Source organism: Ornithorhynchus anatinus, chromosome X2, assembly GCF_004115215.2.
Source record: "Ornithorhynchus anatinus isolate Pmale09 chromosome X2, mOrnAna1.pri.v4, whole genome shotgun sequence".
Taxonomy (NCBI): Eukaryota; Metazoa; Chordata; class Mammalia; order Monotremata; family Ornithorhynchidae; genus Ornithorhynchus; species Ornithorhynchus anatinus.
The window spans coordinates 3,844,823-3,871,564 of record NC_041750.1 but is presented as its reverse complement, the minus strand read 5'-3'; the positions used below and the strand labels follow the sequence as shown (position 1 = coordinate 3,871,564).

The following is a 26,742-nucleotide window of genomic DNA, read 5'->3' as shown; positions in this document are numbered from 1 at the left end:
AGGGGGAGTGGGCTAGTATTCAAGTGCTTAGTTGGTGAATGATAAAAGCCTAAGGGAGTGGCAGTGTGGTCTAGTGGATAGAGCACTGACCTGAGGGCCAGAGGACCTGGATTCTAACTTCGCTTCCTCCACTGTGTCTCTGCTGTGTGACCTTGGGCAAGTTACTTGACTTCTCTGGTTGTTGGTGTCGAGACAGGCGAGATGGAGATATAGAGAGTAGGTTGGCATTATGGGAACGAAGTGTGTGGGCTGGGTTGTAGTAGGAGAACAGAGAGGTGAGGTGGGGTGCGGGTGACGGGGGTTGATGGAGTGCCTTAGAGTTGATCGATGAGGAGTTTGATATAGAAATGGAAGGCCAGAGAGTCCAGAGCCACTGTCCGACAGACCATTACTCTCCCCGACGTCAAAGCCTTCTCGAAGGCCCATCTCCTCCAGGAAGCCTTCCCTGACTAAACCTTCTTTCCTCTTCTCCCACTCCCTTCTGCCTCACCCTGACTGGCTCCCTTTATTCATTCTCCCTCCCAGCCCCAAAGCATTTATACCCTATCATTTATTTACATTAATGCCTGTCTCCCCCTCTAGAATGCAAGCTCGTTGCGGGCGGGAAATGTGGATGTTTGTTATATTGAACTCCCCCAAGTGCTTAATACAGCGTTCTGCACACAGTTGGTGCCCAAATACAATTGACTGACATCGACAGCTACAATGGGGAAGATTGGGTCTACTAACTCTTATTTTGTACTCTCCCCAGCGCTTAGTACAGGGCTTTCCATGCAGTAAGCACTCAGATATGGATGATTGACAGGGTGTAGAATAGGGATAAAAATCCCTGGCTTTGTGTGACTAATCAGACATGGACTGCAAAATTGGGGGCACGGGGACTTGCTCTTCCTGGCTAATGTATTTTAGTGTCTGCCTCCATGGACAGATTATAAACTCCTTGAGGGCAGGGAACACGTCTACTAAGGCTACTGGACTCTTTCAAGTGCTTAATCTAGTGCTCTGCAGACAGACTGTAAATTCCTTGAGGGCAGGGATCCTGCCTGGTAGCTCTACTGTACTCTCCCAAGTGCTTAGTACAGTGCTCTGCGCACAGCAGAAGCGAGAAGCAGCTTGGCCTAGTGGAAAGAGCATGGGCCTGGGAGTCATGGATACCAGGGGGCTAATTCCATCTCTGCCAATTGTCTGATGTCTGATCTTGGGCAAGATGCTTAACTTTTCTGTGCCGCAGTTTCCTCATCTGTCAAATGGGAATTCATTTACTAGTTATCCCTCTCAGGCTGTGAGCACTGTCTTGGACAGTGATTGGGCCTGACCTGATTATCTTTATTCTATTTATTCTTAGAAAATCTTTATCTTTATTCTATTTATTTGTTCTGTAGTTGGCCCAAGTAAGCACTTAGTAAATCAAAGGTATTTAATGAGCACTTGTTACGTTCAGAGCACTGTTCTAAGCACTTTAGAAAGTACAACATGAATCGGCAAACAATCCATGCCCACAAGGACCTTACCGTCTAGATAATAATTAACATAACTCTGTTATATAGTACTCTCCTTTAGCTCCTCTAATGCTAACCTTCTCACTGTACCTTGACCTCGGTTATCTCGCTGCCAACCTCTTGCCCTCGACCTACCTCTGGCTTGGAAAGCCCTACTGCCCCTTCAGATAATGATGTTGGCACTTACTATGTGCAGAGCACTGTTCTAAGCGCCGGGGTAGATACAGGGTGATCAGGTTGTCCCACATGAGGCTCACAGTTAATCTCCATTTTACAGATGAGGTAACTGAGGCCCAGAGAAGTGAAGTGACTTGTCCACAGTCACACAGCTAATAATGTTGGCATTTGGTAAGCGCTTACTATGTGCCGAGCACTGTTCTAAGCGCTGGGGTAGACACAGGGGAATCAGGTTGTCCCACGTGGGGCTCACAGTCTTCATCCTCATTTTACAGATGAGGTAACTGAGGCACCGAGAAGTTAAGTGACTTGCCCAAAGTCACACAGCTGACAAGTGGCAGAGCCGGGGTTCGAACCCATGACCTCCGACTCCAAAGCCCGTGCTCTTTCCAGTAAGCCACGCTGCTTCCCACAGCTGCCAAGTGGCAGAGCCGGTTTTCGAACTCATGACCTCTGACTCCCAAGCCTGGGCTCTTTCCACTGAGCTAGGCTGCTTCTCTGTCAGATCTGACAGACAATGAATCTCCCCCACTTCAAAGCCTTATCAAAGGCGCATCCCCTCCAAGAGGCCTTCCCTGACTAAGCTCTCTTTTCCTTTTCTTCCACTCCCTTCTGCGTCACCCTAATTTGCTCCCCTGTCCCCAGCCCCACAGAATTTATGTCACTATATAACTTTATTATTAATATTAATAACCATCTCTCCCTCTAGGCAGTAAGATCACTGTGGGCAGGCAATGTCTGTTATATTGTACCCTCCCCCAAGCACTTAGTACAGTAGTACTTTACTGTACTTTACTGACACACAGTAGACACTCAATAAATATGACTGACTGCTTAGTACAATGCTCTGCACACAGAAAGTGCTCAGCAAATATGTTTTATGTACCACAATTATTATTAGTAGACTGTAAAGTCTACTAATACCGCCCCTGTCCTCTCCCCCTCCCTTCGGGCTCGCATCTCCTCCTGCCTCCGGGACGTCTCCACCTGGATGTCGGCCCGCCACCTAAAACTCAACATGAGCAAGACTGAGCTCCTCATCTTCCCTCCCAAGCCCGGTCCGCTCCCAGACTTCTCCATCACCGTGGATGGCACGACCATCCTTCCCGTCCCGCAGGCCCGCAATCTCGGTGTCATCCTTGACTCGTCCCTCTCGTTCACCCCACGCATCCTATCCGTTACCGAGACCTGCCGGTTTCACCTCTACGATATCGCCGAGATCCGCCCTTTCCTCTCCACCCAAACGGCTACCTTACTATTACGGGCTCTCGTTATATCCCGGCTAGACTACTGTGTCAGCCTTCTCTCTGACCTCCCTTCCTCCTCTCTCGCCCCGCTCCGGTCTATTCTTCACTCCGCTGCCCGGCTCATCTTCCTGCAGGAACGATCTGGGCATGTCACTCCCCTTCTTAAACAACTCCGGTGGTTGCCTATCGACCTCCGCTCCAAACAAAAACTCCTCACTCTAGGCTTCAAGGCTCTCCATCACCTTGCCCCTTCCTACCTCTCCTCCCTTCTCTCTTTCTACCGCCCACCCCGCACGCTCCGCTCCTCTGCCGCCCACCTCCTCACCGTCCCTCGGTCTCGCCTGTCCCGCCGTCGACCCCTGGGTCACGTCCTCCCGCGGTCCTGGAACGCCCTCCCTCCTCACCTCCGCCAAACCGATTCTCTTTCCCTCTTCAAAACCTTACTTAAAAATCACCTCCTCCAAGAGGCCTTCCCAGACTGAGCTCCTCTTCCACCTCTACTCCCTCTGCCATCCCCCCTTTACCTCTCCGCAGCTAAAGCCTCATTTTCCCCTTTTCCCTCTGCTCCTCCACCTCTCCCTTCCCATCCCCACAGCACTGTACCCGTCCGCTCAACTGTATATATTTTCGTTACCCTATTTATTTTGTTAATGAATTGTACAACGCCTTGATTCTATTTAGTTGCCATCGGTTTTTATGAGATGTTCTTCCCCTTGACGCTGTTTAGTGCCATCGTTCTCGTCTGTCCGTCTCCCCCGATTAGACCGTAAGCCCGTCAAACGGCAGGGACTGTCTCTATCTGTTGCCGACTTGTTCATCCCAAGCGCTTAGTACAGTGCTCTGCACATAGTAAGCGCTCAATAAATACTATTGAATGAATGAATAAAGTCCTTAGGGCAGGAAGCAGCGTGGCTTAGTGGCAAGAGCCCGGACTTGGGTATCAGAAGATGTGGGTTCTAATCCCCACTCTGCCACCTGTCTGCCGTGTAATTTTGGGCAAGTCACTTAATTTCTCTGTGCCTCATTTACCTCATCTGTAAAATGGGGATTGAGCCCCACGGGGAGTAACCTGATCACCTTGTATCTACTCCAGCACTTAAACGTGCTTGACACATAAGGGGTTAACAAATACAAATAATTAGGTAGGGTTAGCACCTAATAAACACTATTGATTAAAGGTGGGGTTTTTCCCCCCGGGCGTGTATAGCTTTGTGGTCTTATCTAGAAAAGGTATCGGTCTCTTCCTAAATCACACCTCTAGACACACAAGGACTCAGGCTATTGAGTGAACTACCCGTGGAATTAGAGTGTGGGAATTCGGACTGGTCCATCTGGTGGGAAGTGGGAGAGAGGGCTGGGCAGGGACATCAGATAGGACAGGTTTTGGGAAAAGAAAGGGGCAACGAGCCCAGACAAGCCCTCCCTCTCGACTCCCAGATCCACTGTAAGATCTGAGGCCAGGGATTGAGTGTACTTTAATTGGTCTCTCCTAAATGATTAGTACAGTGCTCGGCAGCCAATAAGCATTCAAATACCCCAGAAAAGCAGCATGATCTAGCATGAAGAGCACAGGCCTGGAAGTCAGAGGACCTGGGTTTTAATTCTGGCTCTGCCACTTGTCTGCTGTGTGAACTTGGTTAAGTCACTTGACTTCTCCGTGCCTCAGCATCGGCAAAATGGGGATTGAGACTGGGAACCCAACGAGGGACAGGGACTGTGTTCAGTCCGATTTGACTGTATCCACCCCAGCGCTTAGAACAGTGCCTTGCTCACAGTAAGCGCTTATCAAATACTGTAATTATTGTTATTATTATCCATCAGCGTTTAACCTAGCTCTCTCTGGTGCCCAAGAGGATCTCTGCCAGGGCAGGAAGGGGAGGGCAGGGCCAAACTGCTGCACGAGGCTCCCCAGGGGTTCATTATGTGCACCCCCAGGGGGCAAAGCCCACCCCATCACCAGCGTAGAACAATGGGGAGCAAGGTGGCTTGAGGGGTCCTGCCTCAATTTACCTTTCTTCGAGCAAGGCCCCCCACCCGGCCCTCTACTTCTGCACTCTGAACGGTGGGGAGAGCAGGGCAGACCCCTCCCCGTCCCAGCTGAGCCCTCCTCCCTCCTCCAACCAGACGCGCCCCCCCACTGCAAGAAAAACACTGATCTCAAGGGAGGTGGGGGTGGAGCTAGGCCCAGATGGGGCCCTGGGCAGCTCCAGGCAAGCCCTGGCTGTAGGGAAGGGATGAGGAGTGATCAGTCAGTCCTATTTATTGAGCACTTACTGGGTGCAAAGCACTGTACTAAGCGCTTGGGAGAGTACAAAAAGCAGCGTGGCTTAGTGGAGAGAGCAGCGGCCTGGGAGTCAGAAGGACCTGTGAGAGCAGCGTGGTTTAGTCGAGAGAGCACAGCACGGGCTTGGGAGGCAGAGGTAGTGGGTTCTAATCCCTGCTCTGCCACTTGTCTGCTGTGTGGCCTTGGGCAAATCACTTCATTTCTCTGTGCCTCAGTTCCCTCATCTGTAAAATGGGGATTAAGAGTGCGAGCTCCACGTGGGACAGGGACTGTGTCCAACCCAATTTGCTTGTATCCACCCCAGCGCTTCTTACATTGTCTGGGACATAGTAAGCGCTTAACAAATACCATCATTATTATTACTGTAATTCCCAGCTCTGCCACTCATCTGCTCTGTGACCTTGGACAAGTCAGTCAATTTCTCTGGGCCTCAGTTCCCTCATCTGTAAAATGAGGATTAAGACTGTGAGCCCTAAGTGGGACAGGAACTGTGTCCAACCTGATTATCTGGTATTTGTAAAATGCTCAGTACAGTGCCTGGCACACAGTAAGTGTTCAACAAATACCACGGTGATTATTATTATTTAGAAGGGTCGGGGCCCAAACACACTGCCACAACAGGGAGGAACACAAGAGCAGCTCCTGAGCAACTTGGGGGCAGGAGTCTCCACCGTGACTCACGGTAGGTTGAGGCAAACTTTGTTTGCAACCACAAAATGGTGCATGCTATACCATGGTTTAATGACCCCATGGCTTAGTGTGTGTCAGCAGGGCCACCAGACCCAGTCCCAGGACTGCCATGGACCGCCCCCTCCCTCAAGTGCTCAGTACAGTGCTCTGCACACAGTAAACGCTCAATAAATACAACTGAAGGAATGAACAAACCCTTTCTGGAACTGGAATGCTCCTTGGGGGGTAAGGAACATGTCTAACTGTATTATACCCTCCCAAGTGCTCAGTACAGTGCTCTGCACACAGTAAACGCTCAATAAATACAACTGAAGGAATGAACAAACCCTTTCTGGAACTGGAATGCTCCTTGGGGGTAAGAAACATGTCTACCAACTGTATTATACCCTCCCAAGTACTCAGTACAGTGCTCTGCACACGGAGTGCTTAGTAAATACTACTCACTTGCCTTGCTGGAAGCACAAGTCATGGCATGAGTCCCAAGCCCTTCCCCACCCTCACCCCCTGCCCTCAGCGACAGAAGAGGAAACTGAGGCAGAAGCAGATGGAGTGTGTTTGAGCACAAAAGCTCCCATAGGTTACAGCGATTACACAAGAGCCCCCATGGGCAGGAAACTGATGTGACCCCCTCTCGCCCCCCGCCCCACCACACACACACAGGACTGCCGGAGGGGAGGGCAACCTTCTAGGTCAAGACCCCAGCCCTGGCCACACTCACACCACAAATTTATTCTTGGTCAGGTTGTGGCTTTTGGAGGCTGTGTCGGTGTGGGCCTGGTAACCAATGGTGACTTTCTGAGTCAGCCCCAACCGCTCCTTGTACACACGCCTGGAGGGAAGACAGAGGGAGAGGAAGAGAGAGAGAGCGCGCACACTCAATAAATATCATTCCATTCACGGAGGGATTAGCAGCCGCCTTCCCATCTACCCCCACCAGCTCTCCCCCACGCCCACCGGTACCCAATGTGGGTGACGCCATCCCGGTTGTCCGCCTCGCACGTCCAGACAGCGATCTTGTCCCCCTTGGCCCGGACGTTGAGGACGGCCCCACAGATGTCACCGCCGAACCGTTCAAATGACTCCCCGATTAGGCACAGCAGCTGACGAGGAAGACCAGGATGAGGACCGGGAGGGGGATGAGAAGGAGGACGAGGAGAAGGACAAAATGAGGAGGACAACGACAACTGGCTGGACCTGACAAGGAGCTTGGCCACCGAGCCAGTGGGGAGCAGGGCCCTGCTGACTCTGGGGACCGGCTCTGATTACCCCTTGCAACCTGGGTAGAGTAGGGGAAAGGGATGTCTGCCCACTGCCCTGGACTCAGCTGACCATAGAGTGCCACCTCCCAGCTCCCTGAACCCAGTTCCCTTCCACTTCAAGTCGGACAGTGCCAGCCCCTGAAGGTGGACACAGCCTCACTCAAAAGTAATTATTGCGTGCCATCTGGGTACAGAGCACTGTATTAAACACTTAGGAGAGTCCAATGTACAGTCTGTGGTCATGATCCCCACCCTTGGGGAATTTACGGTTTTAGTCCCTGGGGAGAGGGAAGGGCCCCTTCCCCCAGCCAACCCCTTGACCTCCCAGGGGCTCTCCTTTCCTCTTCTCCCATTCCCTTCTGTGTCACCCTGGCTTGCTTTCCTTTATTCATCCCCCACCCAGCCCCAGAACTCTCATGTCCATATCTGTCATTTATTGATTTATATCAATGTCTGCCTCCTCCTCTACGCTGGGAGCAGGAATTTGCCTGTTCTATTGTCTTCTCCCAAGCGCTCAAGACAGTGCTCTCCACACACTACTCTCTCAATAAATACGATCGACTAACCGTCTCGAGCCAGAAGTGGTCTAGGTCCGTGTGACGCTGTTGCTTGGCCAGGGTGACGAGCCAGCGACCCCCTCTCTTGTTCTGATCGTCTTCCCACATCGGCTCGATGCCATCCTGAGGGGATGTCCCGGGGGAGGTGGGAAGGAAGGGCCCTCACCATCAATACCCCCATCTCTCCTCACCCCGCAGAATCGCCCCCTCCCCTCTAGAAGCCCCTGGCCCCTCACCCACCCTCCCAAAGGCAATCTCCAGTCTTCTTCTCCACCCTCTTCCCTGGTAGAATTTGGGTTGAGGAGACCCTCTCCCCTGTTTAAGTGGCCTGGGACCAGGTACTGCATGGACACTAGACACAAAAGTGAAAGAGGCAGCAATCCTGGTGGCCTTGGAGATAGAACCTGAGCCTGGGAGTCAGAAGGACCTGGGTTCTAAACCCACCACCTCCACTCATTTGCTATATGACCTTGGTCAAGCCACTTCACTTCTTCATGTCCCAGTTACTTAATCTGTAGAATGGGGATGAAGACTGTGAGCCCCATGTGAGACATGGACTGTGTCCAACCCGATTAGCTTGCATATACTCCAGCGCTTAGTAAAGTGGCTAGCACAAAGTAAGTGTTTAAATGCCATAATAATAAAATAATAAAACAACAATAAAAACACCACCTTCCCAGCCCAATTTAGCAGCCTGAGGACCATCATCCCTGCACTCCCCACCCCCCACAGGGAGTCCACAGGGAAGGGGAGGAGAGTCCCACCATAGGGCAAAGCCTCCCTCCCTTCTTACCTTAAACAGAGAGTAGTCACAGCCAGGGGTCAATTTGCTGGCCGGCTGGATGTGGTGATACAGGCTGCTCAATCCACCCCCGAGGCCGAAGGGAGAGTTTGGTCAATACCGAGTTCATCTGGTCACCCCGACCCCTACAAACACCCAGGACATCTCCAACTGAGGGCCCCACAATAGTCCAGGAAGGGGGACCCCCTCCTCATCCTGGGACCCCTCACTGTGGTCTCTCAGTCACTCTGTGACTCAGTTTCCTCATCTGTAAAATGGGGGTTCAGTACCTGTTTCTCTTCCCTGCTCCTTGAGGGCAGGGAAAATATCTGGTGGTGGTTTGGTCCTTTCCAAAGCACCTAGCACAGAGAATCTAAACCCAGAGTGGGCTCAAAGTCTGTCCCTCCACCCCCTTCCTCTCCCCCAACCAGGGAAGGAAGCCATCTCAAGGGTCCTACTCACCCCCAGAAGTCCTCCACCGTGTCAAACTTGGTTATGAGGTGCAGGTTGGCTTGCCAAGTCTTACTCTTGTCATTCTTGAAGAACCACAAGGCCCATCTGAGGTGGAGGGATGAGCACAGTGACATCTAAGCTGCAGGTGCCCCTCATCCACCTTTCCCCTCACCCGGGCCTCTCCCTCCTCTCACTAGCCAACTCCTCTGGCAAATCCCACCCACCCCCTGGCACTGCCCCACCCTGGGGCACAGGACTCCCTGCACAGAAGCAGAGACCCTTCCTCAGCCTGCCACCCTCCACTGTGTTCTCACAGACTCCCTGATGGGTGAACAGGAAGCTGAACCCATTATTTCCGCCTCCACCTGAGGTGGGAACTAAGTAAGGGTTGGGGGCCACCCGGAACCACCATTACTGTACTCTCCCCCTCATCCACTCTGAGCTAGTATGGGCCTGAGGCTCCTTCCTGGGAGGGGGAAGAGTGATTTGGGGCAAGGTGAACCCCAGTTTCCTCATACCTGTTTTGCAGAGGATGTTTCTCCACCATCTCAAACACCAACCCTTTGGCTTGACCTTTCTTCTTCCTCTGCTCCTGCCTGGGGCCTTCCACCCCCGTCTCCTGGCCCACAGTGACCTGGGGAGAGTCGTATTCCCTTCACATCCTCCCAGCCCTGCCGCACCACCCACCACGCACCTCCCCCAGCCCCTTCCTCCACCCTTCCCTGGGCAGCAGGGCTGACAAGAGGGACTGAGGCTGCGTAAATTCACTGTGGGCTGGGAACGAATCTACTATCTGTTATAATGTCCTCTCCCAAGTTCTCAGTACAGTGCTCTGCACACAGTAAGCACTCAATAAATACAATTGAGTGGGCAGGGATGGAGAATGGTTGTTGGGGGTCGGTGGGGGGTGGGAGGTCAGCCTTAGAGAGTGACGGGCCAGAAAGCCGCCATCTTAGGTGTGCTTCAGCCCTCATTGGAAACTCTCTGGTCAAGCTTCTGAGCTGGGAAGAGCTCAGAAAGTGGTGGGAGAGATCACTCCCATCTTCCCACGGGGTGGGCAGCTTGGGGTCATCGAGGGCCTGTCCAAGAGCCCTACAGGAACAGAGCACCGGATGCTGACCCGAGCCCCACTGAAAAGCACCAATGCCCGCCCTTGTGCTTTGAAACTGGGTCGTGTGGAGAGGTCAAGGTGGAGAGGAAAGCGGCAGCTGGAGGAGTAACAAGTAGGTGAACTCCCTGAGGGTAGGGATTGCCTCTACCAATTGTATTAGACTCTTCCAAGCACTTAATACAGCGCTTGGCAGCTAGTAATCTTTAAAGGCACAAATCACATCCACAAGGAGTAGCGTGGCCTAGTGGAAAAAGCCCTGGCTTGGGAGTCAGAGGACCTGGGTTCTAATCCCATCTCCGCCAGGTGTCTGTTGTGCGACCTTAGGCAAGTCAATTGACTTCTTTGTGCCTTAGTTCCCTCAGCTGTAAAATGGGGATTCAATACGTGCTCTCCCGCTTAGGCTGTGAGCCCTGTGTGGACCATAGACTGTGACTGACCGGATGATCTTAGCCTCCCCAGCATTTAAAACAGTGCTTGACACATAGTAGCCCTTAGCAAATACCACAATTATCATTATATTGCACTCTTTCAAACACTTAAGCCAGTGCTCTGTACACAGTAAATCCTTAATATTATATTTGATATCCACCCCTTCCCACCTCTAACACTCCAACTCCCAACACTTAGGTATATATCTTTAAATTATATATTATAAAGTTACCTATTTATTAATTTTAGTGACTATCTCCCCTTCTAGACTGTAAGCTCTTTATGGACAAGGAATGTATCTGCTAAGTCCTTTATATTGTACTCTTTCAAGAACTTAGCTTAGTGCTCTGCACATAGTAAGCACTCAATAATTACCTTTGTGGTATTTGTTAAGCCCTTACCATGAGCCAGGCACAGTACTAAACACTGGGGTGGATACAGACAAATTGGGTTAGACACGGTCCCTGTCCCCTGTGGGGCTCACAGTCTCAATCCCCATTTTACAGGTAACTGAGGCACAGAGAAGGGAAGATCACATAGCAGGCAGGTAGCAGAGCTGATTGATAAGGAACACCACCAATTAATCGATAGCGGGGGCAGAAGAGAGAGAGATGAGTGAGAGAAAAAGCTCATAAGGGCCCTCCCCCCCCACCAATTCCCCTCCCTCCCCAGACCTCAAGCTGGCAAGAACCAGCCCCCTCACCAGCTCAGCTGATGCCATCTTCCTTCAGAGAGAGAAAGAGCCAACCCTACCTCCTCCAGGGAGTTCCTTTTATTTTAAACAGGCCCTTAAAGGAGCAAGGCTTCAAATCCTCCTTCCCAGCCCATCCTCTCACAGAAGGTAGAATTCACCTGATCTCCGGTCCCAATCCAGACCAGCTCTTGAAAATCAATCAATCAATCAATCAATCAATCAGTGGTATATATTGAGCACTTACTGTATGCAGAGCACTGTACTAATCAATTGTTCAGTCACATTTATTATTTACTTTATGCAGAGCACTGTACTAAGTGCTTGGGAGAATCTAATATGACAATAAACAAACACATTCCCTGCCCACAGTGAGTTTACAGTCTAGAGGGGGAGACAGATATAAATACAAATAAATAAATGACAAATAGGAACATAAGTGTTATGGGATGAATAAAGGGAGCAAGTCAGGGTGACACAGAAGAGAGTGGGAGAAGAGGAAAGGGGGGTTTAGTCAGGGAAGGCCTCTTGAAGGAGATGTAAATTGTATTTATAGCGTGCTTACTCTGCGCAGAGCACTGCATTAAGGGCTTGGGAGAATACAAAAAAACAGAGTTGATAGGCGCATTCCCTCCCCATCACAACCAGTGCATCTCATGGTATTTTACTTTACCCTTCCTCTTCTTTCACACTGGACTGCTGTGAGAGCTTGGGCAAGTCACTAAACCTCTGGGCCTCATTTTTCTCCTCTGTAAATTGGGGGGTCATTACCTCTTCTCCCTCATACGTAGACCACGAACCCCATGTGGGACAGGGACCGTGCCCGACTCGATTATTTTGTATATACCCCAGTGCTTAGTAACATTAGCAAGCCCCTTCGGCAAAATCATGGAGTTCAGGGTCTAAGAAGGAAGGAGAACAGGTAATGAATCCCCATTTTAGGGGTGAGGAACCTGAGGCCCAGAGGAGTGACTTGCAAAAGATGGCAAAGTGGCAAAAAGTGGAATTAGAACCCAGGCATCCTGGCTCCCTGTCCCACGGCTTTGGGTCCTAGGGGCCAGACCAAGAACCCTATCTCATTCATTCAGTAGTATTTATTGAGCGCTTTCTATGTGCAGAGCATTGTACTAAGCGCTTGGAATGTATAATTTGGCAACAGATAGAGACAATCCCTGCCCAATGATGGGCTCATCTCCTGGTCTGTCTCTTCCCTGTAAATGGTTGTGCTGTTGCTTGCTTTAGGAGAGACCAGATTAAGTACATATCTGTAATTTATTTAGGTTAATGTCTGTCTCCCCCTCTAGACTGTTAACTCATTTCGGGCAGGGAATGTTTATTGTTCATTTCATTCATTCATATTTATTGAACGCTTATTGCAAAGGAACGCACTGTCCTAAGGGCTTGGGAGAGTACAGTATCACAGTAGACGGACTCATTCTCTGCCCGCAGTGGCCTTACAGTCTAGAGGGGCAGACAGACTGTCCCAAGGGTTTAGAGCAGCGTGGCGTAGCGGACGGAGTCCCGGCCTGGTAGTCAGAAGGTTATGGGTCCTCATCCCCGCTCCTCCCTTTGTCCACTGTGCGGCCTCGGGCCAGTCACCTCACTTCTCTGTGCCTCGCTTCCCTCATTTGTAAAATGGGGATGAAGACTGTGAACGCTTTGCCAGACAGGGATTGTGTCCAACCCCGTCTGCTTGTATCCCCCCCCAGGACTATGTACAGTGCCTGGCGCTTAACGAATACCAGAATTATTTTTTTAATGGTATCTATTAAGCACTTACTAGGTGCCTAGCCCCGTCCTAAGCGCTGAGCCCCTTCTAGACTGTGAGCCCCCTTCTAAGACTGTGGCCCCTTCGTCGGGCGGGGATCGTCTCTGTTGCCGAATGGTACTTCTGAACCCCTTCTAGACCGCGAGCCCCCTTCGAGACGGTGAGCACTTTGTCGGGCGGGGATCTTCCCTGTTATAATAATGTCGGCATTTGTTAAGCGCTTACTGTGTGCAGAGCGCTGTTCTAAGCGCTGGGGGAGATACAGAGTAATCAGGTTGTCCCCCGCGAGGCTCGCAGTTAATCCCCATTTGACAGATGAGGTAACCGAGGCCCAGAGAAGTGAAGCGACTCGCCCACAGTCACACAGCTGACAAGTGGCAGATCCGGGAGTCGAACCCATGACCTCCGACTCCCAAGCCCGGGCCCTTTCCACTGAGCCACGCTGCAATTGTTCCCCATGCGGTTGCGTACTCTCCAAGCGCTTAGTCCAGTGCTCTGCACACAGTAGGCGCTCAGTGCATGCGAAGGAGTGAATGAAAGGGTGCGCTCCAGCGCTCGATGCCAAGGTGGGTCGGTTTGGGACCACCCCATCTTGGGGGGGGGCGGTCGCATGGTGGAGGGGGGGTCGTCCCCTGAGTGGGGGCTCGGGGCAGGAGGAAGGAAGGGAAAGGGTCCTCCCCACCGTCCCAGGCCTTGATGGTGGTCCTCTCCCCCGCCCCCCCCCCCCCGGGTCACCGGGAAGGGGCGGGTCCCCCTCCCCGCCGCCCCCCGCCCCCCGCCCCCCGGCAGGGCCGGCTCCGCCCGCCAGGGGGAGACAGACGCGAACTCGGCGCTGCTGCAACGCGCTCAGAGCCAGCGGGACGCGAAGCCCGAGCTTATTCCTAGGAGCCGCAGCTCGGCCCGCACCCGGACCCGCACCCCGCCCCGCAACCGGACCCAGCGGGGAGGACGAGGGCCTCGGGGCCCCGGACCGCCACCTCCCAGCCGGGCTGCGCCCCCCGCTCCATGGCCCAGCCGCGCCCCTGAACCCCGCAGCCCCCCACCGGCCCCGCACCCAGCCGAGCGCCCGCACCCGTCTACACCGCCGCCCCGCATCCCAGGTGGGTCTCCCGGCTCCGATCTCCATCCCCAGCCCGGGGTGGGGAGGCGGGGCTGGGGGCGGCGGGGGACCCGGGGGGAGGATGGTGATGGAGAGGGGGTGGGGGTCCACCGGGACTGGGGCCTTCCCCTCCCTTCATCGCCGCCCCTCGCAGTGGGGGGGGGGGGGTAGGACCAGTCGCTCTGAGCATCCTCGGTCAAGGCCACCGCCCGGGGCGCAGGTGGCGGGGGTGGTCTCGTCCCCGCAGGGGGAGAGGGGCTGCGGGGGGGTCTCCCGCTTCCTCTCCGTAGGCTGCAGGGCCCCCGGATAAAAGAGGCCTCCCCTCCCTGTGGCCCGGGCCTCAAGGACACAAGGACTCCGGCGGTCAGCCCCGCGGGCGGGGGATGGAGGGGCGGGGGACGGGGGTCTCGCCGACCTCCCAGGGGGTCCCCCCCAGCACCGTCTCCCGCAGAGCCCGGCGCCAGGATGGACATGTTCATGAAGGGGTTAAACATGGCCAAAGAAGGCGTGGTGGCCGCCGCCGAGAAGACCAAGCAGGGAGTCACGGAGGCCGCGGAGAAGACCAAGGAGGGCGTCCTCTACGTCGGTAAGGGGGCCCCGCCCTGCTCGGCCCCCTCTGGCCCCTTCCCCCTGCCCACCCCCACCCCGTCCTGAGGTGTCAGGCCACCAACTGGACTCACCCCCATCCCCTGCTGACCCTCGGGCCCGGTTCCGTCCTGGGTCGGAACGGGCCGACGGAGGGGTCGGTCCTGCTGGCGAGGGGCGTCCGGGGAGGGGGGGTCCCCCCTCCCCGGCCTCGGCCCTGTTCCGTCAGGCCGGACGGTGTCCGGGCAAGAGGGGAGCGTCAGGAGGGTTCGGTGCCCCCCCGCCCCCGGGGTCCGGACGATCTGGCACCCCTAAGTCCTTCTGGGTTATCAGGAATCCTCTGGGTGGGCAAGGAGGGGTGGGGGCCGCCTCTGAGACCTCTGAGGGGTGGGGGGCGGTGGGGAGAGGGACAGGGCCGAGCAACGGGGAATGCGTCGTCCTCTCCCAAGCGCTCAGTCCGGTGCTAGGCACATGGTATGCGCTCAATAAATACCACTGATTGATCGATGGATGGTGGGCAGGGGGCAAGCACAGACTCGGGGGGGCGTGGGGGAGAAGCAGCCCAAAGAGACCCCTTGTCCCCACAGAATCAGTGCTTAGAATAGTGCCCGGAACATATTAAGTGCTTAACAAATATCATCATCATTATTATTATTAAGGCTCTCCTACGGCCCCCCTCACCTCCCGATTGGAGAGGAGGGCATCTGAGGCAGTGACCACCTCCGACCCTGTCTGGCTCAGTAGGGCAGGGGGAGGGGAGAGGGGCAGGGACGCCCCTGGGGCCACCCCGGGGAGGGAGGGGAGGCTTGGGGTTCCAATCTCCCCGGCCCAGAGGAAGCCCCAGAGCGGTGCACCCTCCCTCCTGGCAGCTGTCTTGTCTCCCTGGCAGCCGTGAGGACCCGATAACCCAGATAGGTTGCCCCTGAGGAGACCCATCCCGGGGAGCCGGGGGAGGCAGGAAGATTGGCTGCCAGCCAGGTGGGCACCGGGAGCCGTGGAGGGCTTGGCCGGCGCAGGAGGGCTTTCTAGGGATGAGGCCGGGCCTCGCCGCCAACCTGGTCCTCCCCTCTGTCCTGGCCCACATCAGGGGCTGAGAAACCCGAGGGCACCGAGCCCTACTCCTGCTGCTGGCGGAGTTTCAGGGGTGAGGAGAGCCAGAAAACGTGTAGCCCCCCCCTTCCGCAAAAAAGCCGGAGAATATTTGCCCCTTCCCCAGGACCCCAGGAAAATCTTCCACTGCAGGTCAGTGCTCCCGGCAACCCCGTCCCCCAGGAGTGAGGCAGACACCTCCAGGCCCCTAAGCATGCTGCTTCCTTCTATCCATTCTCAGTGGAGTCGGGCAGGAGAGCCACGGGTGGGCAGAGGGCCTGGGGATTCTGGGTTCTCTGTGCCCTGGGAGGGTTGAGTTGGTTGGAAAAGGGGGAGTCTGGGTCTTCCTTCTCCTCCCCTCCCAAGACCCTCGAGCTTCCCTGACCTCAGACCTAGAGCCTCTTCGGTAAAGTCCAGTTGCTCTGGTGGTAGGTGTCCATCTGAATTTGTCCCTCTATGCCCCTCTGGCCCTGGGCCCAAACCCCCACCCCACCTGGAGGAAGGAGCACGGGCCTGGGAGTCAGAAGACCCGGATTCTAATCCTGGCACCATACCAGCTATATGACCTTGGGCGAATCTCTTAGCTTCTCTGGCCTCAAGTTTCCTAATCTGTAAAATGGGGATTCATTACCCATTCTCCCTCCCCCTAGACTGTGAGCCCCACTGTGGGATAGGAGTGGGCCCCAAACTGATTATCCTGTACCTACCCCAGGGTTCGGCACCTGGAAGGTGCCTAACAAATACCTCGGTGATGATCCCAGAGCTGGCGGTGGGGTCTGGGAGAGTGATGGCGGAGGGTGGGTGGGACTGAACTGGAAACCTGCCATGGGTGGGGAACTGAGGGATGGGGGTGGGCAGCTTCCAGCTACCCACTGAGTCAGGGAATCTGTGCTTTAGAGAGAGAAAGAGTGTGTGTGTGTGTGTGTGTGTGTGTGTGTGTATGACTGCAAGCACATGAGGGAGTGCTAGTGTGCGTGTATCTGATGGGGTGACTGTGCACGTGTTTGCTGGTGTGAGCGTGTGACTGGCTGGTTTATGTTGTCAGCCTCTGGGTGTGGGGGGTAGATTTTGTATGTTTGGTTCCGTGTCGTTTGTGTGTTTGCGTGCACATATGACCATGGCCCGGTCTGGAGGGAGCAGTCGAGGGCTGGGGGTTTGGTGAGAGGTGTTGACCAGTGGTGCCAGCTGGACACCCGGCTGTGGGAGACTGTACGTGTGTATGTGTGTTTGTGGGTAAGCACACATACGCTCAGGGTCCAGTCTGAAGTCCAGAGGGAGCATAGGAAGTGGGTAGTGGTACTAACTGGACACCAAGGTGTTGGCAACTGTGTGTGCGTGTGTGTGCTCACATACATTCAGAACCCAGGCTGAGGTCCAGAGAGGGCAGTGGGAGTGGGCAGTGGTGCCAGCCAGGCACCAGGCTGTGGGTGACTGTGAGTGTGAGACCAGAGGTTGGGAGTCGGGAGAGACAGCCTGGAAACCTTATGACTCCCCAAATGGTATTTGTTAAGCGCTTACTAAGTGCCAAGCACTCTACTAAATGCTGTGGTGGTTACAAGCAAATCAGGCTGGACACAGTCCCTGTTCCGTAAAGCGCTCACAGTCTCCATCTCCGTTTTACAGATGAGGGAACTGAGGCCCAGAGAAGTAAACTGACCTGCCCAGAGCCACACAGAGGACAGGTGGCAGAGCTAGGATTAGAACCCATGACCTTCTGACTCCCAGGCCTGGTCTCTATCCACTATGCCATGCTGCTCCGAATGCCGGCCTGTCGGCGTGGGTGTTCGGGGTGGGGAGAGGAGGGTGGCCCAGCTGGTCCCAAGTGGAATTAACCCATGATGGGCTATGTGCAGGGAGATGAACCCGTGCCCAGAGAGTGCCAGGACAGAGCAGAGCAGGGTAGAGTTCTCCCCAGAGGGGGAGCAGGGCCGTTCTGGGCGTGAAAACAAATAATAATAATAATGATGACACTTGTTAAGTGCTTATGATGTGCTAGGCACCGGGAGAGACACAAGATACCCAATCCCTGCCCCACACAGAATTCACGGACTAAATAGGAGGGAAGACAGGCATTTAATCCCCATTTCGCCATTGAGGAAACTGAGGCACAGAGGAGTGAAGCGACTCGCTCAAGGTCACCCAGCAAGCAAGTGGATTAGAACCCACGTCTCAAGGTCAAGCAGCAAGCAAGCGAATTAGAATCCGTATCTCTGGACTCTCAGTCCTGGGACTCGCTCCAAGCATCTCACGTCTGGGAGGGGCCGGGCAAGGAGCCCTGGGGGAGGAGATGGGGGGGGGGGGGGTGTGTGTGTGTTTGTGTGCTTGCTGGGTAGGGGACGAGAGGGTGCATGTCCGTTCAGGGGGAGTGATGAGGTGATGTGGGTGCGTGTGTGTGTGTGAGGTTCACACGCACTGTGTGGGTAGGCGCGTGTGACGGCCGGGGGAGGGGTGTGGGCGCCAGGGGAGGCAGGAGCAGATGGAAGAAGGAGCTGCTGACAGCAGGTGCCAGAGGGGAGTTCAGACACTGCTCTTGGAAACCCGCCTGAGAGCGGAAGCTCTGTCTCCTGCCCCTCCCCTCTTCTCCCCCCAACCCCCTGCCCTTTCCCCCAGCCCCCAACCCTTCCCTGCCCCGCTACAGATGAAGCCGGGGGCTGGGGGGAGCATACTCCAGCATTGCCCTTACCCGTTATTTATTCTAGTCTCAGTCGATCGATCAATGGTATTTATCGAGGGCAGAGCACAGCGCTTGGGGGGGCACAATTCAGCAAAATTAGCAGGCACGTCCAAGTGCAGATCCAACAGCTCCCTGATGGCAGGATCGGGTGTACTCACTCTGCTATACTCCCCAAGCGCTTAGTAGACGGTAGACGGTCAGCTACCTGAGGGCAGGGATCGTGGCTACTAATTCTGCTGCAATCTCCCCAAGCGCTCAGTACAGTGCTGTGCGCACAGAAGACTGGAAGCTCCTCGAGGGCAGGGATCGTGGAGTCTAACCGGAGCAGGGCCAGGACCGGCTAGACCGCCTGCGCCGAGATGTCTAGCCCGTCCCGCGGAGGGCGGCGGGGGGCTTCTGGTCCCGCTCTTCAACCCCAGAGAGGGGACCCTGGGTCGTGGGCAGAGGGACTGTATTGTTATATTGTATTTTCCCAAACACTTAGTACAGTGCTCGGCACACCCTAAGCGCTCAATAAATACGATTGACTAAAGGGTGGTCAGAATGGCTGACTCTCCTCCCCCCATGCCCTCTGACCTCTCCGGCCTATCCCGTTCTCTCTAGGCAACAGGACCAGAGAAGGAGTAGTGCAAGGTGTCGCCTCAGGTATGGTCTCTGTGCCCTCCCCCGACTGTGCTGGACACCCCCAGCCTGTGGCCCCAGTGGCCCCCGTCTGGGTCGGGGGTGGGGTGGGGGTGGGCCCGGGCTCTGTGTGTGTGCCGGGGTGGGGGGCTCAAGGCTGGTGGCCGCCGGTCTTCCCAGTGGCGGAGAAGACCAAGGAGCAGGCATCGCAGTTAGGGGGTGCTGTGTTCTCCGGGGCCGGTAACATCGCCGCTGCCACGGGGCTGATGAAGAAGGAGGACCTCCCTGCCGACGTCAAGGTGAGAGTGTCCCCTGCCAGTGCCCCGGACGATGCCCGTTCTGGGTCACCCATCCACAGGGTCTTGGGGGGGGGGCGGGGGTCCCCAAAACAGGGAAGAGGGAGGGTTCGGTTGTCTCGTTTTTGGCCTTCGGGTCCGGGGTCTTTACGTGAGACGCTTGGCTCCTTTCTGTCGAGTTCCGGGGCTCGGAAGCGGCGCCCGTGTTCGCGGGGGCCTGGCAGTGGGACGTGGTCATCTTGAAGAGAGTGGAAGGGGTCGGGTGGGCACGTCGGGGTCCCCTCGCCCCACCCGGGTCACGCTCTAGGTGTGAGGGACCTGGGTGGACTTCTGCAGAAGGGCATGCGTGACATCATCCTAGTTCACGGGGTGTGCCCGTGATATCACATGGGACTTTGGTATTTTCAAGTCTCCGGGTGTTACCGATGGATCACCCTAGGGATGCGTGAGTGTGCACAAGTGGATGATTGTGTGTGTGGGAGGGCAGGGGCGGTGCCCGGGCCCCAAGGCGGGGGCACAGTGGGCCAGGGTATGCCCAGCTGTGGGTGCCCAGGCTGCTGGGAGTTAGAGGGGCAGGGCCGGGCATCTGCAAGGGGAGAAGGTGGGGGCACCGTCTTGGCGATAGCTGGCGAGAGAGGCTGTGAGCTCCCAGCTTATCTTAAAATAGCAACAGCTGAGGAAATCAGGCCACAGAGGTGGCCAAGCCTGGCACGGCCGCTGGCGGCCCCGACTCCAGCTGTCTCCCTGCTCCCCACCTCCCTCTATCTCCTCCTAGCTTCCCCCTACCACTTCCCTCTGCCACCTCCCTGCTCCCCCTTCCCTCTACTTCCTCCTAGCTTCCCCCTTCTTGCTCCCCACTCCCTTTTCCCACCTTTCCCCTTTCTCCTTCCCCCTTGCCCTTCCCTCTACCTCCTCCTAGCTTTCCCTCCTACTTCTTTCCCCTCCTCCTGGTTTTTCCCTCCTCCCAGCTCTCCCCCCTCCCCACTGGTTTTTCCCTCCTCTTAGATTTCCCCTCCTCCTAGGTTTTCCCTCCTCCTAGGTTTTCCCTCCTCCTAGCTTCTCCCTCCTCCTAGCTTCTCCCTCCCTCTACCTCCTCCCTGCTCCCTCTACCTCCTCCCCTTCTCTCCCTCTCCCCAGTTGCTCACCTGTAGTCCCCAACCCATCGATCCTGGCCACTGTTTATGTGGGGAGGGGGAGGGTGGAAAGGAGGGCCCCAGGTCCAAAAGAGAGGCTGCTCTCGAACCCACTGGTTGTTGATGCCGCTTCAGTCTGCCCCAGGGCCTGCAGGTCTCACGGGATCGGGAGTAGCATCTCCCATAAACTTCCTTTCCCCCGGAGGGTGGCACCAAAAGATCCTTCCCCAGGGAAGACTAGGAGTCGCCCCAGGACTGCTGTGTGACCTTGGGCAAGTCGCCTAACCTATCCGCCTCGGCCGGGCCTCGGGTTTTTCCATCTGCAAACCGGGGATCTTAATTCCTCACCTCTCCCTTCATCCAGGGGGTGTTGTGAGGGTGGAACGAGGCCACTGAGCTGGAAGCGCTTAGGACAGAGGAAAGGGACTCCGAAAAAGCCAAGGGGTTCTGGGCTCTGAGGGGTCTGGCCACCTTGGGGCAGGGAGATGGAGCACTGCAGACTATTATTTATTGTTCCCAAGTGCTTAGTACAGTGCTCTGCACACAGTAAGCACTCAATAAATACGATTGATTGACTGACTAGCTAAGTTCCCATCTGTCGGGCCTGTGGCTCCTAGGTGCCCCCGGGGGAAGATCGTTTGACCCTAAATCGCCCCAGTTTCACGCTGCAACAAGTGGAGTGGAATCCCGGGAGGGCGCAGTCAGCCAGTCATATGTAGTGAGCCCTTACTGTGTGCAGAACCTTGCACTAAGCGCTTGGGAGAGTATGATAGATCAGTATAACGGACACATTGCCTGCCGGCATAAAGCCCGAGCTCAGGGAGCACTGAGGTGGGGAGACCCCTCTGCCCTGAGAGAAGATGGATCGGGCCCGGGAGTGACCCCAGCCCCATCCTGTGCCCCCTTCTAGCCCGAAGAAGTGGGCCAGGAAGCTGGCGAAGAGCCCCTGATCGAGCCTCTGCTGGAGCCTGAAGGCGAGAGCTATGAGGACCCCGCTCAGGTAAGGGCGGGAGAGAGGAGCGACCCTCCCCAGCCCCCACCCTGTGAGGATGCTGGTTAAGACACTCCAAGAGGTCATCGGTCCAAGCTCCCCACTCCATCCCAGGGGCTCCCCCTGACCAGCTGACCATGGGGGTTCCCTGGCCTCTGCCTTCCCAGGCCCTGTGCCCACCTTCTGCCACCCACGGGACCCCCGCCTGGGTGGCCCCTCTCTTGTCTCACCCCTTGTGGACCACACCCAGGGGGCCTTGTCCGCTCTGTCCCGCTCTGCTTCTTCTTTCCCGGAGTGCCCAGAGTCGGTGGGGGGAGGCAGGTTTTGGACACCCATCAGATCCCAAGCCCCCTCCTCAGTACCCAGTCTCCTCCACGCTCCCTTGCTGCCCGATGCTCCGCCTGTTCCAACCGCGGGGCGGGGTACCACCACGGGCAGACTTGGCTATTTCCTGCCTCTCCCTTGACCTCTGCTGCATGATGGGGAACTCGGGTCGGTGGGCATCCCACCCCCACTCTGTGCCTCTGTTTCCCTCGGGCTGGGGGGGTGGGGGTGGCCGGGCCGAGAGTGCCCGCTGAAAGCTGCTCCCGTCCCTCTCTCTGCTCCTCTGTGCCCGCCCTGCCGACCGCTGCCCACCTGAAGGAGGAGTACCAGGAGTACGAGCCAGAGGCCTAACGGGCCACCTCCCCCGGCCTCCCGGCCCCTCCACCAGCAGCACAATAACAATAAAGACGCCCTGCCCCGCTCCCCCCACCCCACCCAGCCCACCCCCTGCCCAGAGCTGGGACCACTGCCTTCCCCTTCTCCCCCCACCCTTTCAAACAAGGCCTTCCCCCGTCCCCCTCCTCTCGCCCCTTCAAAAATGGTCTTCCCCCCCGATCCCCTTCCCTCGCCCCCCTCCTCCTGCCCTTCCAAGCACATTCTCTCCCCACTCTTCCAAACAAGGCCTTCCCCCCACCCCCCTTCCCCTGCCTCTTCAAACACGGTCTTCCCCCCTGCCCCTCCAAACACGGCCTTGCCCCCCGTTCCCCTCCCCTTATCTCCAACCCCCAGCCCCCCCATAACACATTGTCCCTCCGCTCCCCCTTTGGGTCTGTGTTCGGTGTCTGTCCGGCCCCTGGAGCCTCCGCCTGGCGGAGGGGAGGCAGCAGCGGCGGTCCCTGCCCCGCTGCCCCCCTGCCCCTCTGCCCCGGCTCCAGCCCCAACTCCTACGGTCCCCTCCTCTCGCTCCCCCTCTCCCCGTGTCTCCGTGTGGATGTAGCATGTTTTAAGTGTTTTTAAACAGGACGTTAGGGGAAGAAAAGCCAAAAAAATGCCCTCACCCCCCATCCCGCCACCCGTTGGCATCACTGAGTCAGCCGGGGTTTGGCCCCCGAGCTGCCCCCGGCCCGGCCCGCTGATGACCAGCTCGGGGGCATCTGTCTGGGCCCTCCCGCGGTTCCAGAAGTCACGGTAGAACTGGGGGGGGGGGGGTGTTGAAGAAAGGGGTTGACTGCCCCCCCTCAAAATCCACACATAAGGTGGGTGTGTTCTCCCTCCCTCCCCTGCCCGCCTCCCACCACCCTTGAAAGCCACCGGGCGGGTCGGGGGAGGGGAGAGGGGAAGCAGCCCCCGCCGCCACCCAAGCCAGCGTTGTGTGTTGTGACCGTGGCATGGAGACGCGTCCCCCGTGTGTGTGGCCCCGGGGCTGCTGTGGTGTGGGGCGCCTATGTGTGGCCACGAATAAAGCCAATTCTTGTCGGTAGCCCTGTTCTGTCTGGGGCTCTGTCTGTCAGGCAGTCAATCGGATTGATTGAGCGCTTACTGGGTGAGGAGCGCTGTACTAGGCGCTTGGGAGAGGACTATAGAATAATAAACACACATTCCCTGCCCACAGTGAGCGCACAGTCCAGAGGGAGAGACAGTCTAGAAGGGGTGTGTTGAATGGAGTCTCTCCTCTCATTCGCGCCCCTTCCTGCCCCCCGCTCTGGGATACGCACCCCACTAGGACAATGTGGGGAGAAGCACCGAGGCTCAGTGGAAAGAGCCCGGGCTTCGGAGTCAGGGGTCACGGGTTCGAATGCCGGCTCTGCCACTTGTCAGCTGTGTGACTGTGGGCAAGTCACTTCACTTCTCTGTGCCTCAGTGACCTCATCTGTAAAATGGGGATTAAGACTGTGAGCCTCACGTGGGACAACCTGATTACTCTGTATCTACCCCAGAGCTTAGCACAGTGCTCTGCACATAGTAAGCACTTAAATACCAACATTATCATTATTATTATTATTATTAATGTCCAACTGAGCCAACGGACAGAATCAGCAACTGGGGTTGGCCCAAGGGGAGAGGAAGTAGCAGGACCCCTCCTTCTTTATGGTATTTGTTAAGCACTTACTATGTGCCAGGCACTTTTCTAAGCACCGGGGTAGAGACAAGCTTCTCTGGTTGGAGTCAGTCCCTCAGAGTCCTTTCCCAAGCACTCAGTACAGTGCCCTGCACTTAGGAAGCGCTCAATAAATATGATTGAATGAATGAATTTAGCAGACGAGGGAACTGAGGCTCAGAGAAGTAAATGACGTGCCCAAGGTCACACAGCAGACAAGTGACACATCCGGGAATAGAACCCAGGTCCTGTGACTCCCAAGCCTGTCCACGAGGCCACGCTGCCTCCTCACCCACCTCCTCACTCTGCCCGGCCACCCAGCTGAGCCAACCCCCTCCTTGAGCTGCCCTCCTGTGTGTCCCCAGGTCACACTCTCCCCCTCTCTGGGCCTTATTACCCTGAAGATAGCCACACCGTTGGGGTCAGACGTGAGGTCGGCTCTCCTGAGGAGGGGACGCAGGGCGACTTCGGGGGTCTGCTTTTTCGGCGCTTCGGGCCAATCCTTCCGATCAATCAATAGTATTTACAGAGCACATGCAAAAGTACAAATGGAGTCGGAAGACACGAAGCCTGGCCTCGAAGAGTTGACAATCTAGCGGGGGAGGCAGACGCCGCGGTAGATTGCAAACTGGGGGGCAAGATGGAGAATAGACCAGCCTTGGGGATGGAGACCATCGCTCCTGCTGCTGTGGCCTCGGGACCCCCGACCCTCCCTTGGCGTTAATTAGGAGGGGTAATTAGGAGGAGCTGGGGGTCGGGGAGGGGGTAATTAGGAGGAACTGGGGGCCGGGGGGGATGGTATGGGGACCCAAGTCCAGTGATCCGGCATCGGGCTTCGTACGCCCCCTACTGGTGATGGGCGCCCACTGCGTCTCCCGGTACCCACGGAGCCTCGCTGCGGATGCCGTCGCCTTGGTAACGCAGGCATCCCTGCGGGGGGCCAGCGGGTGGGGGGAGGCCTGGCTCCGGGAGGGGCGGCTCCTCACCCTGGGGACCCCCGCCCCCGTGACCCCGAGAACGGTCGCTCAATCAATTGGATCTGGCGGCCGCCTGGTTCTTGCGGAGTACTGGACTAAGCTTTTGGGTGAGAACAATGTAACAGAATGGATAGGACTCTCCAGGAGGGGGAAACTGAGGCCCGGCTGAGAGAGGGGCGGGGCCCAGCCTCCCAGGCGATGACGTTTTCCCCCGATTTCTTCCCAGAAGCCCTTGAAACAGCCATTCCCTCATTCCCCACCCCATCCTTTCCCACTACAACCGGGAATCCCGCCTCCCGGCCCCAGGCCCCAGTGCTTCTCTCGGCCACCAGCCGGAAAAGGCCTTCAGAGCGTTTCCCCAAGGAGCTGACGGCCGAGCGGGAGGGATAGTAGAAGTGGGCCCGGCTGGCCGGATTTCTCCGGAGTCTCCCGCACACAAAAAAGCGCCAGGCACCGGCCTAAGCGCTTAAGGATGACGTCGAGCAGAGAGGCTCATTCCCTGCTTCTCCCCTGGGCCCACGAGGATCAGAAAATGAGAAGACCCCAGGGCGCCTCTGCAGATCGGTTCCCCTTGGGGCAATAAAAGGTTTCTGGGATTTGGTTTTGAGAATTTTTTTATAGTATTTGTTAAACGCTTACTCTGTGCCAGGCACTGTACGAAGCGCCGGGGTAGATACGAGGTTGGGCGCAGTCCAGGTACCACTGGGGGTCTCAGTCTTAACCCCCATTTTACAGAAGAAGCCATTGAGGCAGGGAGAAGTAAAGTGACTTGCCCGAGGTCACACAGCAGGCAAGTGGCGATGACGGGATTAGAACCCAGATCCTCTGACTCACCATTCCAGTGTGCCGCGTTGGGGTGAGGGGTTGTGAGCTCTCTGGAGGAGATAGGGATGGGGAGCACTGGGGATCATAGTTGGGAGAGTAGCGAGCACTGGAGCCCCTGACTACTGGTGAGAGGGAGGGGGACTAAGATGAAGACCGCCCTGCCTTCAGCCACCGTGCTCTCCATTGTGCTTTTCATCGCCTTCTCCATCGTGCTCTCCATGTGCTCTCTCTTATGCTCTCCATGATGCTCTCCACTGTGCTCTCTGGGGCTGTGCAGGATTTCCGCTGCCTCTGCTCCACCTCTCCCACTTCTCCTCCTTCTCCCTCTCCCCCCTGAACTGAGTTCCCTTTCATAACTGTGGCAATCGTTAAATGCTTATTATGCGCCAAGCACTTTGCTAAGCACTGGGCTAGATGGCAGCAGGTCCCACGTGGGGTTCTCAGTCTTTAGACAGTGATCCCCATAGTGGACCGGGACTCTGTCTGATCTGATTGTACTGTATCTGCCCCAGTGCTTAGCACATAGTAAGCATTTAAACAATAGGACCGAATATCACCAAATATTATTATTATTGTAGGATTAGGGGAAGCTGGCCTTTTGGGGATAAAATGGGGTGGATTGTCACCTTAGGTAGAGGCTGTGAAGACACATAGACACTATTACTAATAATAGAGAAGCCGCATGGCCTCGTGGATAGAAAACAGACCTGGAAGTCAGCAGGACCTGGGTTCTAAGCCCAACACTGCCACGTGTCTGCTGTGTGACCTTGGGAAACTCACTTCACTTCTCTGGGCCTCACTTATCTCATCTGGAAAAAGGGGATGAAGACTGGGAGCCCCACGTGGTGCAGGGATTCTGCCCAACCTAAGTAGGATACAGCGGTTTAGCGAAGTACCTGGGACGTTGTAAGCGCTTAACAAACACCATCACCATTTATAAGGATCAGTGAAAAGCGCCAAAGCTCAGGGGATGGAAATGTGTGAAGCAACCAGGTGCCCACTGCAGCTGTGATGGGCGCTAAATGGATTACTGGAGGGGAGTGGCTGGGCTGGCTTCTAGGGAGGACGAGTTTTAGCCCCGTTTGGTTGGGGACAGTGAGGCATGAGGCCTTAACGGCTAGTCAGGAGGGGACAGGTGGACCCG

The 26,742-nt window shown here is 56.1% G+C and overlaps 2 protein-coding genes across 4 annotated transcripts; one reads left to right on the top strand and one right to left on the bottom strand.

Annotated features, from left to right (window-relative positions):
• Nucleotides 1–6,606: 6,606 nt before the first annotated feature.
• EIF4E1B (eukaryotic translation initiation factor 4E family member 1B) lies at nt 6,607–11,254 on the bottom strand. Of its 2 annotated transcripts, none has more exons than XM_007661814.2 (7): nt 11,191–11,254; nt 9,466–9,581; nt 8,957–9,052; nt 8,507–8,570; nt 7,723–7,836; nt 6,852–6,997; nt 6,607–6,726 (listed from the first exon to the last, which is right to left on the bottom strand). In XM_007661814.2, exons 1-7 carry the CDS (start codon nt 11,206–11,208, stop codon nt 6,612–6,614), a joined length of 669 nt encoding a protein of 222 aa, XP_007660004.1. In that variant the 5' UTR covers nt 11,209–11,254; the 3' UTR covers nt 6,607–6,611. The 2 variants fall into 2 exon arrangements, with proteins under 2 accessions (XP_007660004.1, XP_001519751.3); XM_001519701.4 differs by having other exon boundaries at nt 6,858–6,997.
• Nucleotides 11,255–13,761: 2,507 nt separating this feature from the next.
• SNCB (synuclein beta) lies at nt 13,762–22,192 on the top strand. 2 transcript variants are annotated; one of them, XM_029052535.2, is made up of 6 exons: nt 13,762–14,046; nt 14,497–14,631; nt 18,997–19,038; nt 19,195–19,313; nt 21,354–21,443; nt 22,077–22,192. In XM_029052535.2, exons 2-6 carry the CDS (start codon nt 14,511–14,513, stop codon nt 22,107–22,109), a joined length of 405 nt encoding a protein of 134 aa, XP_028908368.1. In that variant the 5' UTR covers nt 13,762–14,046; nt 14,497–14,510; the 3' UTR covers nt 22,110–22,192. The 2 variants fall into 2 exon arrangements, with proteins under 2 accessions (XP_028908368.1, XP_028908369.1); XM_029052536.2 differs by having other exon boundaries at nt 14,482–14,631.
• Nucleotides 22,193–26,742: the final 4,550 nt, after the last annotated feature.

Coding starts and splice junctions, on each gene's coding strand:
- EIF4E1B (XM_007661814.2), bottom strand. Junction 8,571..8,956: donor ACGGTGGAGGACTTCTGGGG/GTGAGTAGGACC, acceptor TGGATTGAGCAG/CCTGTATCACCACATCCAGC. Junction 6,727..6,851: donor GTCACCCACATTGGGTACCG/GTGGGCGTGGGG, acceptor TCTTCCCTCCAG/GCGTGTGTACAAGGAGCGGT.
- SNCB (XM_029052535.2), top strand. CDS start 14,511: ATGGACATGTTCATGAAGGGGTTAAACATGGCCAAAGAAGGCGTGGTG. Junction 19,314..21,353: donor ACCTCCCTGCCGACGTCAAG/GTGAGAGTGTCC, acceptor GCCCCCTTCTAG/CCCGAAGAAGTGGGCCAGGA. Junction 21,444..22,076: donor GCTATGAGGACCCCGCTCAG/GTAAGGGCGGGA, acceptor GCCCACCTGAAG/GAGGAGTACCAGGAGTACGA.